At 38.4% G+C, this 21,064-nt stretch overlaps 1 protein-coding gene across 1 annotated transcript in view; it reads right to left on the bottom strand.

Annotated features, from left to right (window-relative positions):
* insyn2ab (inhibitory synaptic factor 2Ab) overlaps positions 1-20,839 on the bottom strand; it is a 56,597-nt gene extending 35,758 nt beyond the window's left edge. Inside the window, exons 1-2 of the mRNA XM_051133523.1 lie at positions 20,379-20,839; positions 7,008-8,100 (exon numbers count right to left, since the gene is read on the bottom strand). Coding sequence (XP_050989480.1) covers positions 7,008-8,095 — 1,088 coding nt within the window. The 5' untranslated portion in view covers positions 8,096-8,100; positions 20,379-20,839. The remainder of the gene's footprint in view (positions 1-7,007; positions 8,101-20,378) is intronic.
* Between the last annotated feature and the right edge of the window lie 225 nt (positions 20,840-21,064).

Raw genomic sequence — 21,064 nt, 5'->3', positions numbered from 1 at the left:
AAGTTTTTTGTGGAAAACATTCCAGGATTTCCAGGATCAATGGGCTGAAGAGCCAAACTACAGCTTTAATACAGCTTCAAATGGTTCTACACGATCCCAGACAAGAAATGGGGGTCTTATCTAGCAATTCAAATTATTGGTAATTTTATACAAAAAAAAATAAAATGTATATACTTTTTAATAGGGTCGTGCGATGGACAAAAAACAAATCCTGATAATTCTCATGTCAAATTTTTATTTCTTTCAAGTTTAAAGGCAGATTTTTGCTCCAACGTGAAAGTTGTAAAAACAAATGCTTAACTGTTGGTTTGAACTATTCTTTATGGTCACTCTTAGTTCTACATGTTCTAATAAGTAATATTGCTTTTAAATCAAGAAAAAGGCTTGTGTTTCCTCATAATATTAATAATTATCTTTTTTTATATATCATTTTTTTTTTTTTTTTTTTTTTTTTTTTTTTTTCTCTCTTAGAAATACACATTTGATAGTAGAGTTAGGGTAATATTGGTAAACAGTGTAGCAACCTCATTTTTATATGATGAAATGTAATTATTCTGACCGTTTGAGTTTTTTTCTTTTTTTTTTAAATTAACCATTGGTCTTTCATAGTAGTATACATTTAAAACTTTCCAATGTGATTCCATAATGCACAAAGTTGCAGATGCACTAGTGCAAGATGAGCATTTGTGGTTAAAATGTATAGAAATGTTTATTTTTTTAGAAAATGACAGATCGTTTTGCTAGATAAGACCCTCGGCTGGGATCGTGCAGAGCCCTTTGAAGCTACACTGAAACTGCAGTTTGGACCTTCAATCCTCTGATCCCCAATGAAATCCACTATATGGAGAAAAATCCTGAAATGTTTTCTTCAAAAGCCTTAAATCACTGCAATAATGATTTTTTTCTGAATAGATTTCATTTCTATAAAAAAAATAACAACAAAACCAGTCATTGAGATTTTCTACATTTATACATCATCTGAAAGCTGAATAAATAATCTTTCCATTGATGTATGGTCTGCTGATAGAACAATATTTGGCTGAGATACAACTATTTGAAATCTGAGGGTGCAAATATATCTTAATATTGAGAAAATCACCTTTAAAGTTGTCCAAATGAATATTACATATTACTAATCTAAAATTAAGTTTTAATATATTTACAGTAGGTTTTTTACAAAATATCTTCATGGAACATGATCTTTACTTAATTTCCTAATGAGTATTGGCATAAAAGAAAAATGTATAATTTTGACCCATACAATGTATTTTTGGCTATTGCTACAAATATTCCCCAGCGACATAAGACTGGTTTTGTGGTCCAGGGTCATATATATGTATTGCAAAAAAATAGAAATCTTACTGACCTCAAACTTTCAAACGGTAGTGTACTTGTATTTAAAAAAACATACGCCTAATGGTGTGTTCACATCAAACGCAAATTTAATTATTTGCGCCAGTAGATTACATACGAAGTCAATGCAAAGACGCAAAGAGGCAAATTCGTGTTGGGTGACGCAAATAACGTGAAATGCGGGGCGCGTTTCCCGCGAAAACATGATTTTTGCCCTTAAACACGTCTTCCACACAAGTTCAAAAAATTTAACTGGAGGGGAAAATTCCCGCAAGCCAATCAGCGAAGTGACGCGAAGTGAGCGAGTGACGCGTTTGGTGTGAACGCACCATAAGACTCCTTTTGGATGTCTACCAGGGATTAAGAGCTGCTAATATCTTTAGAACCCTCTCTCATCGACCTTTACTAAATAAACTGTCACGTCCTGTCCAGGCAACAGCTGAGGCAGGCACTTCTAAGCTTCCAGCATCCCAACCAGAAGAGACGTCCACTTAATGGAAGGGCATTATTAAACATGAGGAGCACTGATTGTATCGAGTTCTTTCCTCTCATCGGGCGGGCCGTCAGAGGCGGCAGGGAGAAAGTAAGGCTGGCTCTGTGCCTGCGGAGCATCAGGTATTAGAGAATGCAGGATGACATCTGACATTGAAGTGTCCCCGTGTTGCTGCGCAAGAGGCTTTCAACAGGCACCGAAGCATCTTTTCACCTCATCTGCTTCCCAGGTTCCAATTTCAACAGTCACCACAACCCATAACCCTGAATTCTTTGCCACTCACCATAGATGCTGACATGGAAATGGAGCTGAAGTGTATTTAAAAGCTTTAAACAGTTGTTATAAATGGATGTTCATGTTGTTCACAGTGCCGGTTTAAACGCCATAAATGCAGTGAAATTAAAATATTCGAGCTGCTGAGTTGAATACATATTCCCTGCTGACTTCACACCTGGCTTTCATTCATAAATCAGGTATGACGGATCGTTTTAGAAATGCTTTGTTGTTTACGAGTGACCTTGTCTGCTAAATGAAGTATGGTGTAACAGAAGAGTAGCTCCAGCACATTTTCCAAACAAACATTATTCTTCCATCTTTGAAAAGTTACTACTACAGGCGATAAATTGACAGCTCGCCAAGCTCCGCCCCCTTGAGACCAGCTCTACAAACTCTAGCTCTGCAAAGATTTATGCAAACATATGATTGTCAGTTAAATGTGCTTAGCAAGTGGTAAAAATTGATTGGATATTACCTAAGTGGGTTGAAATGAATTGTGACATTGCATTTTCCTTCAAAAGCGTTGATCATCACAGTAATGTGATTAAAAACTGCATAGACTGCAATTCAAAATAGAGGCAAATGCTTCACAATCAACTGAGAAGCATCATTTGAAAGCGATTACTTGTGATCACATTAGAGTAAGTGAACAATACTGTTTCTAATGTTTCTACAACGCATTCACTATTAGTTACTATCAACACTACAATGAACTGAAACGATTTGTAAAATGGTGTTACATTTAATTAATCTGAGAGAAAATGTCAGTGTTCCTCCAGATGTTCTACAGAAAAGCAGGTGACAGTTTAATTTACATCATACACTTGTCAAGGTTTATTTCGTGATTTGGATAAGAAAAAACACTGCTTGTATTCTGTCTTGGTATCTTGTGTCACTATTATAATTGACCTATTTTTTTGGATAATTTTAAAAACTACTCAAATGCTCACAATAAAAAGCAGTCTTACTGATCTTACTGTAAACAAGTCATTCATGCATATGTTCTTTTTTCATCAAAATATCAAATCAAAATGATAATCAAAAAGCTTGACTGACTGATGAAATGACAGACTTCTCTCTAGTGATGTTTGTAGAACTACTCAAATAATTTAATACTCAGATCTCCAATCAACAACTGATGGAAAAACCAAATCCGCCATCCTATAGTACATTTTTTTCCCTTTTCAATAATCTGTTTATTTAGGATGTAGGTCACAATAAGGATGAAAAGTCCTATTGATACTGTTGTATTAACTAAATTCAAGATTGATTTTAGTTTTTAGCATTTTATTTTTATCTTAGGGAGAATAGATGCAACGAAATGAAAATCGCACCATCAATCGGACATATTGGCGGCACTAAATGCCACTGAACTGAATGAAACTTGCATATTTTACTGATTATTGCTGCTGAAAATGGTCAATTATTGTCATGTTTTGGGCTGTACTAATTGCCTGGACAGGGAAAAATATTTTGAGTACTACAGACTGCCAAAAGTTATAACAAATCAAGGACAAGAGTGCAAAAAACTGTCAGAGGAAAAAAATGCATTTGGTGAAATATTAGGCTAATATCTTACTTAATACTGTGCGTACCACCTAATAACTTTAATTTGTCAAAATATTGCACCCTTTCCTGCTTACTAAGTCCTTTTCGATATGATTTAGCAGCTTCCACACATATTTTTCCTTGGTTTAGACAGCATAAATTAGCAGAACAACATATTCAGTAGTAAATTTACCTTGCAGTCCATGCTGTTGTTTACATCCAAGTGTCGCTGATATGGCCGCGCATCCAGGTCATTGACCAAATCGCAACATGAGTGCAAACCATCTATACTGCATAGAAATTTCCTGTCAGCATGTTATTTGAGCAGACTTCAGTGGTATATGAGTGGAGCGTTCGCATGGGCTGTGACCAACTCATCGGAAATCACATTCATAGAATGGAATATTGAGTGAACCATCACACCGCTCAGTGACGACTTTAAAGGGAGAGTGAGACCTGCTCTGAACACTGCCAGGTGGCAGGGTTGCCAAGTCCACACGTTTTCTGTGGATTTGGGCTACATTTATACTGTTGCAGTGGGTTGATTCTTCCCCGGAAGGTTTATGGTTTGACATATTCTATAAAGTATATTTAACTGAAATGCTTCTACTGAAATATTTTATATTCTACCATTCCACCAAGTGCGGCAGATGTTAAGTTTTGTAAAGGAGGGCCACTGGTAAGCCCTTGAGCTGTGTTTATGATCACTTCAATATATTGTTTTTTAACACTGACTGTGAAACTTGCATGTTAAGTATGGGAATTGCATATTTTAAAGGAATAGTTCACCCAAAAATGAAAATCAGCCCATTATTATACCTTCCAGACATCCTAGGTGTATATGACTTTTTTCTTTCAGACGAATCCATTCGGAGTTATATTAAAAATTATCCTGGCACTTCCAAACTTTAGAATGGCATGGGTGGGTGTTTCTCTTCATCAGTCCAAAACAAGTCCAAGTCATCCATAAAAAAAGTGCCTCACACGGCTCCAGGGGGGGTAAATAAAAGCCTCATGTACCGAATCAGTGCATTTTTGTAAGGAAAATAGCCATATTTAAAACGTAATAATCACTTTCACAATCTATCTTGTGTCAACTGATCACACACGGAAGCTCTGACGTAGGATGTCGGCGTTGCGCATGAGTCGGTCAGTCTCGAACAAACCAATGTTTGTTTACAGGAGCAAAGGAAGCAAAGTTTCCTTAATTCAGCAAAGTTTCCTTACTTCTCCTCCTGGCTTACATCGAAATCCCCCAACAATTTTCTTTTTCTTCATCACTTCTAAATGGCGTATGCGCAGTGCCAACATTCTACGTCATCACCCCAGAAAGGCTTCCATGTGTGACCAGTTGGCGCAAGCTATATTAAAGTGATTATAACGATTATTACAATATTTTTCTTACAAAAATGCATGGATTTGCTACAGAAGGCCTTTATTCACCCCCTGGAGCTGTGTGATGCACTTTTTATTATGGATGGATGCACTTTATTTTAATTGTTTGGACTGATGAAGAGAAACACCCACCCGTGCTATTCTAAAGCTTGGAAGTGCCAGGATAATTTTTAATATAACTCAGATTGGATTCGTCTGAAAGAAGTCATATATACCTAGGATGCCTGGAGGGTGAGTAAATAATGGGCTAATTTTCATTTTTGGGTGAACTAACCCTTTAACTTTTGATATTTGGGACATGGTCATTGGGCTACTTTGAGGCTATTTTTGATTGCCCATTGGGCTAGTTTTGTTACGCCGTTCTAGCAACCTTGCATACATTTTCGGATCATATTTTTGGTTGTTTTTCTCTTTGGGCCAAAAACCTAAAATGCCATTCGGTGCAATTTCTATAGAATACTATACAACTATGGGATTATTTTTGTGCCAATAAGAATGAACGTAACTTTATAAAACTGAACGTAACTTTCCAAGAAACGATCAAAAATATGCCACTGCAAAAGAAGAAAAACACAATGAAAATGAAAAAATGAACTCAGTCGCAGGAATTTAACATACTCTTCAAATATGCTTCATTCTTTGTTAATGATTTTCAAAGAATCGTTTTCGCGAATCATGGATTCTGAACGCGTTGCCACAGCTTTCACTTACGCTTCGCAAATTTTCGTTTGCTGTTTTGGCACAAACCTCTCGTGGGGGCGGGCTTAACAGCGATCTACTCTGATTGGCTAATGAGCTTTTGATGGACAGTTGCTCTCTGACCTGGAAGCACAGACGGTGACGTCAGTGGCGCACATATTGGAAAGTTGTTGCGGTGTGCAATACGTCGTGTTTTGTTTATATTATGTATTAATGTTATTAGTATTTCACCTACGGTCGTCTCTTAGTTTCTAAAGATGAGCTCCCAGGAGAGACACGGAGCGGCATCATCTTCCACCTCAGCTTGTCCCTCAGGGCAGCTTGAAGTAAGTTCGTGTTGCTAAAGTAATGTTAATCAATAACATCGATAAAAGTTTCATTCATGTACAGTGTGCAACAGTTCTGATAGTTTCTATAAACAAAGCACGACGTATTGCACACCGCAACAACTTTCCAATATGCGCGCCACTGACGTCACCGTCTGTGCTTCCAGGTCAGAGAGCAACTGTCCATCAAAAGCTCATTAGCCAATCAGAGTAGATCGCTGTTAAGCCCGCCCCCACGAGAGGTTTGTGCCAAAACAGCAAACGAAAATTTGCGAAGCGTAAGCGAAAGCTGTGGCAACGCATTCAGAATCCATGATTCGCGAAAACGATTCTTTGAAAATCATTAACAAAGAATGAAGCATATTTGAAGAGCATGTTAAATTCGTGCGACTGAGTTCATTTTTTCATTTTCATTGTGTTTTTCTTCTTTTGCAGTGGCATATTTTTGATCGTTTCTTGGAAAGTTACGTTCAGTTTTATAAAGTTACGTTCATTCTTATTGGCACAAAAATAATCCCATATACAACATTTATCAATATTTTTTTGTCGATATTGGCCAAAATGTTCAAATTGCTGCATCCCTAGATACTTTTACACTTTTAATACACTGTGACAGATGTAAACTGTAAACAGATACATGTGGTACTACCCACTTTTTTGCAAGGCTTTCTTTATACTGTACTGTATTTCCCATTTGTGTTTACAAACTGATATCAAAACAACTTTTCTTTAAGTTCCGATCAGCGAGTTGCAGATCCTCCAAACTCTGATCAAAAACAGGTTCAATAGCCTTAGAACTCTGCTATTTTTTCTGGTATCTTTTCTTTCTCACATTGAGAAAACAAGCCTGCAACACAAAAAACGGCACAAATACAGCTGATGAATAGTAAATGCGTTACATAAAGACTATGACTCACCCCTCTCGCTGTGCTTCTCCTCTTTCCAGCTCCTGAATGACCCCCAGCAGCACTTTGATGGTTTCTTGACTGGAGTTGATTAGAGCCTCCATGGCTTGAAGCCTGGCTTTCACATTCCCATCGGCCCCGGGGAGAGCGATCAGCTGCCCCTGCGTGCCCTGCCGGGTTTCTGCGGCGCCTAAGTGTTGGCTACTGTGACAGTGGGCCTGTATGTGGGCCTGGGACGCGCAACTCGCCGAATGAGGCAAAGCCTGAGACTGCGCCTGCAATCCGTTCAGCTGCGCCGTGTCTTTTTTGCGTGTGCAGCTCCCTGAGGGACTCTCCGGGCATTCCACTTGTGTCAAAGATGTCCATGCAATAGGGCCGGAAATCTTTGAACAGTCACCCCTGACCTGCAGAGGTTGAGTCGGCGTGGTTGACGAGGCACAGTTGGGATGCTGGCCTGCCCCTGCCTCACTTTCCCCAGGTAATCCTTTGTGCTTGGCCCCAGTCCCTGGGACATTGGTGTCCCTCCTTGAGTTTGACTGATCCAAAACCGAGTCTGACACATCAGGGCAGAGTTTCCCATCCGAACAGTCCGGCGCAGCACACAAGTCCTTAGCGTCGCTGCACTGCGGCGTAGTGTGGAGCAGCACTCGGGTCTGCTGCACCCGTCCTTCATACCTCATCCCCTGTTCCCCACCTTTCACATCACTCAAAAAGCCATTGTTTTGATCCGGATAGTTCTCCACTAGAGCAGTGTGTTTGATGACGTTTCCCTTCTTGCGCTCGAAGGGGAAAGTCTGGTAGCGCTTTTTCAAATCGGGTGAGGTTTGCACACCCGTGCTCTTGGTGACGTTCGGGATGGAGCGGCGCGCCGGCATGGTCATGTACCTCCGGTGGATGACCTTGCAGGAAACAGAGCGGTCTCTGGCACCTCGGTGGGCGGCCTCATTCTGCGCCTCGCAGATGTCTTTAAAACGCACCTGCAGGGCTTTGTTTCGCTTGCGTACCGCGTCTGCTCCGCTCCGCTCCAGCGAAGGGCCGCCGGACTCCGAGTCAGACTCTGAGCTTGACAGAGTGCAGCGGCCTGCCTCCTTACTGACCATAACTCCTGCACGAAAGAGAGAGAGAGGAGAAGGGATGAGGGACAACGAGAGCGTTTACAGTTAATAAAATGGCAGTGATTGCAGCTCAAGCACAGATGGCCTAGTTTTGTCTTTTCCTCAGCGCACAACATCCTGGCAGTCAAAGCTTGGGGTTTTTTTGTGGGCGCATGTGTTTTGTTTAGCAGTGGAAGTCACAGCTGACACAGAGCGACCTGCATTCATGCTCTCTCATTACACCAAGGCTTCATCTCTCTAATGAGGCTGCCAGTACATGGGAGATGGGGGCTGAAGCACAGACTGCCAGCGAGACAGAGCAGGGACCTTTGAGTCATCAGATATAAAATACAACTCAACACTTGATGGCAAATACAGAGACACAAGATAAAACGACACCTGAATTAAGAGGAACAAAATGGTGTAAACATCAGAAATCAAAGATGTGTACGCAAGTGCATAACAATGATTCATAGTTTTCGTTTTTGTCATTTTTTCACAATTTGGACCAGAATAAGTTGTTCATGTACAGAAAAAAATAATGGATGGTGTATGCGCCTTAGAAAATGCTGCTTTACCAGTCGGTGGACCGTGAATAATTTGTCAGTTTGCCAATTTGCTTTCCATTTCTACTATGGCTATGCAAAACTCACTGACAGTGCTTGGGTGAGCGGTTGCCAGGGCAATGGTATATGGTTGCAAAGTGTTCTAAGTGGTATTGATGCATAGTTGCATGGTTGCTATGATGTTCTAGATTGTTTCAGAGGCATTGCTAGAGTAGGTGGTTGCTAAGGTGTTATGGTTGGTTGCTTGCTAGCCCAAGTCAAAAATATGCACTACTCAAACTGATATTTTGAGAGCAGTTGCACCACCAGTGCATGTTACTTAACTTAGTGTAAAAGGCAAATTGGTTACAAATTGCTTACTACTAAATATTTGAAAGCTGTGCTATTAAACTTTGAAAGGAAAGGTTGAAATGTAACCCAACATATACAATAATACTAAAGGGTCATTTTGTTATATTAGCATCATTTTGTCTGATGAAAGGGATATCTAAATTAAGAAGAAAGACAAAATAGTAAATGTCACAGATGTATATTAACTGAGTAATCCACTATTTTGTAGAGGTGGGGTCAAAATGACAATTTTCACCTCAGATTCAGAGCCAAATTACAGGGGGGCAAAATGACTTTGGAAAGATGACAGCATCATGTTATTTTTACACACATATTGGTAGGTCTGTTAGTAATATCTGTTGACTTCTGCAATATTTGATGCATTGATGCATTTTCTCCAAAGTTTGCATGCCTGTAGCTCAAGAAGTAATAAAGATATTTTAATGCCCTTTTAGATATTGAGTCTTAACAAAATTTCCTTTTGGCATCTTCATTTTTAAGGTCATATATGGTTCCATTCCAGAGATAATGGAATTTTAATATTGCTCCAGGAATAAAGTGTTTCGAGTAAACTCTGACCACTGAAAATGGGTATTATTCTTCAATCTATATATAGAGCTGCATTGAGATCCCCATATCTCTGGGACTGAATGACATATGGCCTTGAAAATGAAGATTCGAAAAGAGAAGTTTATTAAGAACTAGAATCTAAAATCATATTAAGATATATTTAATACTTCTTAAGTTACAGGCACACAAACTTTGAAAAAAGAATATTAATGGCACTCAGACAGGTATGTTCAATGCAGTTGTTTTGACAAAAGGAAACAAGATACATTTCTAGTTTCAAAAGTATTTATTCTTCAGATATTCAGCTTTAAAAGAAAATAAAAGTCAGCGCCGATAGCCAATAGCCTTGTGGGCAGCGCGCCAACATACAGTGCCTTTGTGCTACAAGCGCCCCGTGTTCCAATCCTGACTTGAGGACCTTTCCCAATGCCGACCCCCTCTCTCTTTCCCACTTTGCTTCCTGTCATATCTGATCTGTCCTATACAATAAAGGCAAAAATGCCAAAAAATAAATCTTAAAAAAGAAAATAAGTATAATCTTTATGCAAAGTGACCCACGTTTGGTTTTTGACCACCGAAAATGTGTATAATTTAACAATTTACTCCTAAAGCCATATTAACATTGCAGTATCTCTGGAAATTAACTACACAGGGCCTTAAAAATACTGCAATTTCAATATGGCTCCAGGAGTAATTTGTTATATTATACATATTTTCAGTGGTCAAAAACCAAATGTAGGTCTTCTTTATTTTATATACAGTATATAGAAATACAGATAAATACACTAAAAAGTGACCATGAATTTACAGGTAAAAGACTGTAAAAAATGCTACAGTAGAAACCTGTTAAATGGTTAATGGTAAATTAAACTGTATTGGACATTGCATGTAATTTTACGGTAGTATACCGTTTTTCAGAAGTGAAACAGAACATAAAATTTACAGTGAATAATATTCCCAGAATTCCTTGCGTTACATTTTAAATTTGATGTTTTTTTGTTTTAATTACTGCTGCTTCTTATTTTTTTTCTTATCAGTTTTGTACATTAGGTTACATCTAATGTTGTTAAATTCATGTTTATTTCATTATTTCAGTTTCATGCGTGTTACCATGATGGTGTTTAGTGTTTGTGTGCATGACACTGTGCACCTTCTATATATGTTGAGATTTAAAAGCTGCTTGTGATGGGCTTTGGTTCATCATGTGACTTTCTCCTCACCACCTGCTCTTGGTGGTTATCAGTGTATTACAAAGGTACAAAACAGTACAATAGGTTGGTATATCATAAAACCTAAAATGCTGCTTTCCTATTTTTTTACGGTAAAATTCTGGCAACCACAATTTTATGGATTTTTTTTTACAGTGGCTAAATTGGAGACTCAAGCTTACTATATCATTAAAAACAGGCATTTTATGCAAATACACACTACTTTACAACCTGTTAAGAATAGTCTTGATTAGAATAGTAATAGCACTTATTGTTCCTTGATAAGCACAATTTGAAATATCATTCATGACTGTGACATGATCGTAATTTAATATTAAAGATTATGAGTTTATTCAAATCCCTAACATCACATATGAGCAATACTAATAGCAAAGCACCACTAATTATGGTTTAAATTACAGCTCAACACCATTACTCTGTTTAAGGTCACTAATCTCAGATCACCAAGCGCTAATATTGTTGGGCAAATAAATGCTCACGGTCACACAATTTGTAACATGCCATGGACAGGCTATGCGATGTAAAATAAATGTTTCAGCCTGTAGATAAATATAGTGCCAAGACAGTTTTCATTCTGTATCATATTCATTTCACTCAGCTGTGGGCCATCATTTACTATTAGTCATTGCAATGTCTGGCAGGCTTAGTAACAGGGAAGAATACAAATGGACACCTTGTCATCTGTCAAGCAGCAGCAGTGTCTTTCGGTGTCTGATTTTCACTCCGTAAGCTTATCTGACTCGACAGTGATAACACTCATCCTCCTTGAGTCATTGAACTGCCCCCTCTAACGATTCAATCAGCATCTCAAAATAATGAGCCCAGTGCTCTGTCAATTTTTGGAGCTAATATGGCAGGTACTTTTAGCCAGGCTGCAGAATACGCAGTTTGTCATAGCAGTGAATCTGCAACCAGGGTTAAACGAACCTCAGTCTGAGAGGAAGTCTGTTTTTTTAATCCACAATATTAAGTTTTATTGTTATTAACTAAAACTATTAAACATTTTTAAAAATCTTATTTTTTGTTCTATATCCTATATATTTAAAAATCTAATAAAATGACCTAAATTAATTACAAAATTTAATGACAAAGAATATATGTAAAAATTAAATATATTTTAAAGAATTAATATACATTTTATTACTATAATTAATACTAAAATAAGACGCTATAATGTCAATTTTAATATATAGTGAATTCAAAAAGCAAACATTGCTGGTTTGGCATCAGTAGTTTTGTGTATGTCAGTGAAATGCATGCCGTTTGTCATTTTAGGGGTCACATGCTCCCTCGATGTGCACTTTTTGTAGAGCCTGCAGAGGTGTGAACTTCATGGCAGACTATTACCCAGCAGGCCATGTGGCAAGCCGAGAGAAGCAATGCAGGTGCCATTTGGTACAGGGCCAAAAAAGGTTTTGTAACACTATGTATTTTGTGCTTTTTCAGATGAATGCTTCCCACAATCACTTGTCAGAACTGCATTGCCTTGCACATGCCAAAATCTTGAGATCCCTCATAGCATCTGCACTCCCACCAATCTCTGATTTATAGCACCATCTGTCCTTAAACAGATGGCGATGGCTGATTGATTCATTGATTCTGTAATTTAATTAAATCCACATGGTAGTGGCTCACCTGGGTGTCTCGTAAGTGCCAACGGAATCGCGACTATGATTAGGATTGAAAACAGTCTTTGGGTCATTTGTGAGTACTCGCTGTGGTATTCAGGAAAATGTTTTTGCAATGTGCTGGGAAGGCATTCAAAGCCACATAAAGGCAATTATTAAAACTGTAATGGTGGACACTTGTGCAACTGATTCTGTTTATTCTTGTGAAAGGTATTAATGGTCAGCACCAGAAGCCCCAGCAACACTGCTATGCTGTAATAGTGTTTCTTGATGATAGCAATTACTGTCATCATTACTGTCATCATCAATAATTTGCAGTGAATAATTCTCCTCCCAAAGGGCACTTGGCAAAAATACCTTGAGATTATACAGATGGAGACTAGACTTTTAAAGGGCTAGTTCATCTAAAAATGAACAGTCTCTCATAATTTACTCTCCCTGGTTGTTCTTTTCCAGGAAATTACAAAGAATGAAAAAGACCCAAAAGGACCATCAAATTATCATAAAAGCAGTCCATATGGACATGAGTGAAGTTGAGTTCATGAGTAATGATATCCAGTTTAGGAAAGAATTATTCATCTAAGATGTTAATGTCTTTCTTCCCTTAGTCAAAAAAAAAACCCCAAAACTTTTTAACCACAAATGCTCATCTTGTACTACCCAGATATTTGAATTCTGACCAGCTGCAATACGTACCTCAAGCAGCGTAATAAAAACTAGGGATGCACAACATTGGATTTTTCAATATTCCGACTGATAAGCTGATATTTTTCAACTCATTTTGACTCATAACCAATGCCATTACCGATATATTTCCTTTTGTTTGGAAACAACGCCAAGTCTGTCCTATAAGCAAATTATGTTTCATTTTGGTTGGTTTTTTTTTACACTGTAAAAGTTTTCACCAGTTTCAACTTTAAAAATTAAATTTAGTAGCTGCCTTAAAATTTTAACTTAAATCAACTTAAAAGTACTTTCAACTCACTTTATTATAGTTTTAAGTTGATTTAAATTTAGATTTTATATCTTCTGACCTTTAAATCAAAACATGCTCATGATTTTATCATCAATTACTGCTTTATTTAATCAGAAACTGTCTAAATGTATTTTATTTTCATTTTATTAGAAGTAGGCCAACAGTACCCCCTATGGAATTAAAACTCCTTATCGAACAGGCATTAGGACCCAGGGCAGGCTGCCGCTGCTGCCACTGCTGCCACTGCACATGCTATTACTGTTTACACCCACACACCGAACACATCATTCTGTATGTGCATCTTATCATCATTCAGGCAAAACTTGAATGAACCACACTGCTGACATGATCTAATGATCCGAGCTGCTGAACCACACTGCTGATCACACCCTGAGCACACGTGGAGTTATTCCTCTTATCGGTACAACATATCGGCATAATTTTTCATATCAGGCCAATGCCGATATTTACATTTAAAGCCATTATTGGCCAATTCCGATATCGGTCCGATAATATTGTGCATCCCTAAAAACGCAACAATACGTGCCTGTACCAACGTAATAAAAACGTGCCACATTCACGTATTGAACGTGTGTTGTAGCGCCACTCTCTGAACATTTCACTTTGAACTGCTACTAAAAAGGCAGTAAGGTATGTAATTACAGTGTTGCAGAAATGTATATAGAAGCAAGTATTTCCAATGAGTCTATTGTCATGCAAAACTATCATATCACTTTAGAAGACTTGATATATAGTGTAAAATTTGTGTAAAGCACTTTTATGGTGTTTTTACATTCATTTTGAATGTTAAAAGCCTCAGTTCCCATTTGCTTTGTAATTGCGAAATAGCGACCAATGCAAATCTTCAAAATTCCTTCGAAATGTACATTTTTGGGTGAACTATCCTGTAAACCAAATCTCTCTTTCTCACTCTCTCTCTCTTTCAGGCACACACACAGAGGTCCCCCTTCGACCCTGACAATTTGGCCACCGTCAACCCCAGGATTATGAGTAATGCATTGAATCTAAAATTGCAAAAGTAATCCTCTTAACTCTCCTCATGCACTTTAGCAGCATGTCAGTTCAAACAGGCCCAATACTCCTATTGAAAACGGCTGTGAAAAAGAAACAGACTTTAACTCTATAGCCATGTGCATTTTTTCTAGGTTTTTTCAACACATTTATTTATTAATTTAACCCACACTCTCATCCAGCTGCGTCTGTGGATGGCTATCGCCAGCAGCAGGTGCTGTAGATATGCACTGTAAAGCTCTTCCTTTGGCAAGGGAGACAAAGTCCCAAACAATCTTACATCCCTATTCAATGGCATGATATTCTCAGATATTTCTTTATGTTTCAGATTTCATTTATACCAGCTTCGGGTTTTTAAATCCTATCAACTTGGAGCACAACCTGATATTCTGCATTGAAGGAGACCTCAGATTTAGGGGTCAGTTCCACCAGGCACTTCATATCAAAAATCTGTCCTAATCTCACGATTTTGGGGGGATAATAAGATTGGCTGTGGATTTGTGAGCTGATATGACTTTTATACCACAGAGATATAATTAGTATTCCTTTTACATCGCAGTGATATAACAGCACTAGCTGGTTTTATTGTTGTGCATGCATCGGGAGCTTTATTGCATGCTATTGTACTCAGCTCTTGTGTAAAACCTACAAATAATATTCATGTTTTGTAATGCAAATGAACCATGATGTGTGAATGAAGCATTGTAACATTTAGCAATAAAATGGTGGTAATGCTTAGAGACAACATGGGAGCAATTGCCCATAAAACATGCATTGTGTATTTTATTAAATCAAGTTTGGAGTTTGTAGGTCGACCTTTAAAATACAATATTAAACTAAACGTTTTGTATCAAAATATAATGCGGTTTTGTTTCGTTATAATGGATTTCTAGCCACGATTCATTCTATCAGACTGCTAAATATGTTTTGAATGTATCATGGTGGAGAATGCGGGCATATTTTAGCCATGCTATTCCTAATATCACATCTGGTCTGAACTGAGCTGATTTGATGGCTTGATTTTCTGTCTTTTTATTTTTATGATGGCGCCTCTAAAAAAAAAAAAAAAAAAAAAAAAAAAAAAAAAAATAACTGTGAGCGAAGCAATCAACCAACTACCAGCAAGCTTTCAACCCACCAAGAAGTCTATGCAAGATTCAAGAGAGAGAGAGAGCGGATAGGTGCATTACTGCCTCTGCCATAGATAAAACAGCTCCTGACTGACTGTCCTTCTACATCACGCTGAGGTCTTGAGCCGTCCCTGTCTGTTGCTCTTTTGATAACACACTAAACTGACATATTTCATTAGTTCCCTTTGAAAAAGTGTTGACCACTTTGTAATACAATATGGTTCGAAATGTCACAGACGTCACGATTTGACATATTTTTTTGTGACGCATGACCGTTGATTAGCATTGGGGTTCACGGTAAAAAAATGAAGGCTGACCTGTCTCTGTGCTGGTTTGTCAGATCTTACCTTTGACATTATTCATCAAACAATTCAGCATTAAACAACATGAAAATGAATCACTAAAGAACCTGTAAATTGACTTCCAGGAAAACACTGGTGTTCTTGTAATTTATAAACATGTCGCTTGTTCCAAATGCACACAGTATAACACAGTATCCCCAGCCAGTCCAATGTTTCCCTTTTTATCCTCTCCCCCTCCTCCCTTTATCATAACCATATCCCAAGCTGCATGTGGTGCAGCAGTCATTAATATTGGGAGAGCTGTAATCTCCGTCTTTTATTCTGCAAAGGGCTTTGAGCCCTGCTTGTAGCACCAAACCTTAACGTGAAAAAACAATCTAATGATTTTCCCGAGCTGCCGTTGTCACCACATGACTGCACAGTCTGAAACCCGAAAGCACTGACACTGCGGTACAGTGAAAAGTTATGAGTCACTGGAAGGTTGCTCGCTGGGAGGCCAAAAGTCCTCACGCTGCTGTCTAGTGTATATGCTACTTTCCACAAACGGGTTACAAATTAGGCCTGACACTTCAGTGAAAGGGAGATGTTTAACCTTCATAAATGTTGACTGTCAGGCTCAGGAGGACAGCATAAATGTTAAATAATAAATGAAAATCCAATTATAAATAAAAAATTACTTGAGCGGCAACATTGCAAGTAACAAGTAGGCAAACCAAACCTAAATTAAGCTGTCACTCTGTAGGTCTGTATATATATATGCCCGTATAATTTTATTTTGACAGTCAACTCTACAATTTGTATCGAAATAAAATTGCAACTGGATTAATTTTTTTATCTTCTTATCATGCTACAGAAAGTATCTATATTAATTGACCACACTTTAGTTTGAGGACCAATTCTGACTAGTAACTACCACTTTTGCCTCAAACTCCTAATTTGCCGCTTAATAGTTAGTAATGTAGTAATATGCATGCTATGCATGTTAATGAAATTGACACAAATTTTGATTTGATTTATTTTGTACCATCTACTGTTTTTCATGGAACCCAGTTTCTACCACTAAATAAAAAGGTCACTGCGGTTTTTTATCTCACAATTCCCTTTTCTCGCAATTCTGACTTTTTTCTCAAAATTGCATAATAAAAACTCACAGTTCTGACTTTTTTTCTCAGAACTGCACAATACAAACTCACAATTCTGACTTTTTTTTCCTCACAATTCTGACTTCTTATTCTGAGAAAAAAAGTCAGAATTGTGAGTTTAAATCTTGTAATTCTGAGTTTATAATCACACAATTCTGTGAAAAAAGTCAGAACTGCAATTTATAGCACTCATGATCTCACGGCAGTTTTTACATATTTTACAAGGTGGCTAATTAGTATGAATTTGTACGTTTCGTAAAAAAAAATCATATGTATTTTACGGGGTGGCAAATTTATAGGAATTCCTACAAATGACTATCCCGACCCTGCCCCTAAACCTACTCCTCACAGAAAACATACAAAATCGTACGAGTGAGATCGTACGAATTAGCCACCTCATAAAATATGTCCTATTTGGTCAGGAGATAGTGTTGGAATTGCGATATAATTAGTCACAGTCACCATAATATTTTTTTAGGGGTTCAAGCATGTAGCACTGAAACCCTATTGTAATTGTTAGAATTGTCACAGATCAGTGATTTCCAGATAAAACTGATTGTGCAGACATGGGCAAAACATGGGCGCCATTGGCCGACGAAGTTTGAGCATCTGTTATACAAGGTTAACGGAGGCCAATCAGAACGAAACTCGGTGGGCCTATTCGACTCACGGCCCAAAAGGTCTGAGAGAAATTTGAAAGAAAATGGCCACTGGGGAGCAATATCACATATTGATATTCAAACCTTCACAAAACCTGCTGAGCACATGCGACAGGTGATTCTAAACAAGCATGCAAAGTTTTAAAGGGACTGGACCACAGTTGGCGCTATAGCAGTCATAAACATTAAAAACATCGTATTTCTATGGTAGGGTGACCAGACGTGCCACTTCTCTGGGACTGGGAATTGGGACAAAAATTTGTTAATTAAAAGAATTTTTACTACAATAAACTGAATATTTAATACCAAACTAATTATGAAATTGTCTGATTTTATTTGTTGCAAACAGTCGAAATATAGGACAGGCCAAAATCACCATTTTAAAGGGAGACACTGTTTCTTTGTGTTGGGTTTCACTAAACGTCATATTGCCTTTGGCGACTGGCTGGTACAGAGAAGGTGCACTAGTTTGTAACACTGGATTTACAGACTTATCAGCAAGCTATGTAAGGAGTACAGTGGGATCAAATGACTGTTATTACCAGAGCTCTGCGCGAGGGGCTGTGAGAAATGAGAAATGTGGCGCTAATCCTACTAACAAGCTAAAGTATTAAAGTGACTGAAAACGTAGGAATCCCCTTTTGGATTTGTGATGTACACTGGGGTGTCATTAAACCACTGTAAGTAAGTGGTGGGTGTATGAAAGGAAGAAAAATGTAACTTTTAGATGCATGAATCACAATCGCCAAGTAAAAGAATTGTAATCATTCATGTTTTTTTATTCAACATGATATATAGAGTTGATTCAAAAACTGAACTCACAAACTGATTTTCCTGACTTAACAGTTTTTCTAGAGTACAGAGTAACATGCTCAGTCACAAATGTGACCCTGGACCACAAAACCAGTCTTAAGTAGCACTGGTATATTTGTAGCAATAGCCAAAAATACACTGTATGGGTCAAAATTATAAATTTTTCTTTTATGCCAAAAACCATTAGGATATTAAGCAAAGATCATGTTCCATGAAGATATTTTGAACATTTCCTACCATAAATATACAACAAATATATCAAGACTTAATTTTTGGTTAGTAATATGCATTGCTAAGAACTTCATTTGGACAACTTTAATGGCAATTTTCTCAATATTTTGATTTTTTTGCACCCTCAGATTGCAGATTTTCAAATAGTTGTATCTGGCAAAATATTGACCCTTCTGACTGGTTTTGTGGTCCAGTGTCACAAATGTGCTTATTTGGTTAATGACCTATAAATCAGAATCTGGAAAAAAAAAAAAAAAAAAAAAAGAATTAAACCCCACTGTATTTTGACGCATATGCCGTCTACAGTCAAAAGAAAGGTGGGTGTTTAATATGTTCTACATGTTGCCATGAAAATCATAATGGAGATTTAGTGTGCTGAACAAAAAAAGTGAAATACTGTAATTTATCATTTAAACAATCTTTCCTTTGTTCACACATTTCCCCGAATTTAAACACAAAAGCGTATTTCAATGGGCCGTCATCAGTCATGACTTACAGAAGTGAGCAAAAACTGAAGAAGGAGCAAAAAATAAGGGGAGAGAGTAAAGACACTTCGAAGCGTGACTAAACGCATTCATCCTCTGTTCAAATAGAGGCCTAAGACCAAGGACTGAGGTGGACGGTGGACGAAAATGGTACTAAAATGAGATGGAAAGATGTAATGCCTCACTCAGCCTGGTTTCCTGGAATCAAGAGGTAAAAAAGAGCATCTAATCTTCCCGCAGGGAAAAAGATAATGAAAGAATGATGGAAACATTTCACTCAAAATGGGTGAAAAGTAATAAGCTGGAGATTTCTCCATTCTGGCATGTGTACAAATGACAAAAAAAGTTCATATCTGGGGAAAATGAGATTCTGAAGCACAGTGAAGATAGAAAGTGTCATTCCATCATACAAGGTGGTCCGTGACAGAGTGGAAATCGCTCTCTCATACACACACACACACACACACACAATGTAGCACAATATCTTACGGCACAGATGCCATCATTCAAATACACATCCTCTTATGTTTTCCTGACAGGTTTATATCTTACATAAAAGTTCTGCAAATGATTTCTTGTCATGTCTACAATATAGCTTCCAATAAATGCTTATTTAACTCGCCATTACAGAGACTAACAGGTTTTAAGCAAGTCTGCATCGTTAAAATCCATAACTTTGACTGAAAATACACCTTATGCATATGAAAAATCACAGCATCCAATCGTACGTGGTGCTGAGCCTGCTGAGGCGTGGGAGAAAAAGCCCTCATCCACGAAGGACATAATCCCACGTTCATCAAATTGCCTTTACACCTACAAATATTGTTTTTGCAGCTTTCGATGGAAGTATTGTGGCATGGCTTTTAACACACAATATTTAAGGTTGTACAAAGCCTGGACTAAACATCAGACTGTTGAATGACAGAACCAACCAGCTCAAACAAACCACGTCAATGACAAGCTCCAGCCTTTCCAAAGGACAGAAAAAAAGTGAAATTAATTATCTTATTCCAGTGTGTGGCACAGACACAGATGAAGTGTAATTGAAACCAAGCTCACTCACTCACTCAGCCTCAGTACAGTAAGTAACCATCAGCCAGCCGTATTTCAACGAATGAGCACATTGCAATGCACAAACAGACCTTCCTGCTCCAGCACTTGATGTGAAAACGGGGCTGGACGGAGGGCACACTCACCCTGAGAGGACCATTAGCGGAGGAGAGGAAGACAGTGAAGGCGTCAGTCTCCCGTGGCACTGGGGCATATCCGCTTCTTTAGGAGCCGTGCGAGGCGGCCGGCTGCAGACGAGTTGTTCCACATTGGCTGAAGTGCAGCAGTGAGAGGGTCTGCCCGACGCCGGAGCTGCAGCGAGCGGACACGCTCACGCGCACTCACACACATGCAGGGAGAGTGTGTGAGAGCGAAGACGCGCGCTACGTTCAGTGCGTCAAATTGAAATCCCACCACAAGGAGGCTTAAGAGATGTGTCCCTCTTGATTTCTCACATCAACGAGAGAGGCACATGTGTGCGCGCACCGCACACACACACACTCTCTCAAACACACAGACAGTTGGCACGGGCGCGCGCGCAGACGACGTTCCTCACCCGCCGCTGCAGACCCTGTGTGTTTGATAAAGAAAAAGAAAGAGAGAGATAAAGGAGAAAGGAGGGGAGGGAGAGTTTGGAAAGCAAGAGAGAGAGAGCGGAAGAGAAATGAGGTGAGGGAAGTCCTGTTTCTCAGTTCAGTTTAGTTGGTCATCTCGCATACCAGCCGCAAAGACATCCGTATTTCTTATCTAAGCTCACTAACCCACAAAGCTTATGTAATCAGAAGGGTGGGTGGGTGTTAGTGGGGTTTCGGAAGCTGAGAAGTAATAATAA

The sequence above is a fragment of the Labeo rohita genome, chromosome 17 (assembly GCF_022985175.1).
Source record: "Labeo rohita strain BAU-BD-2019 chromosome 17, IGBB_LRoh.1.0, whole genome shotgun sequence".
NCBI lineage: Eukaryota > Metazoa > Chordata > Actinopteri > Cypriniformes > Cyprinidae > Labeo > Labeo rohita.
Note: the sequence above shows the minus strand (reverse complement) of the source record. Positions and strands in the feature narration are given on the sequence as shown.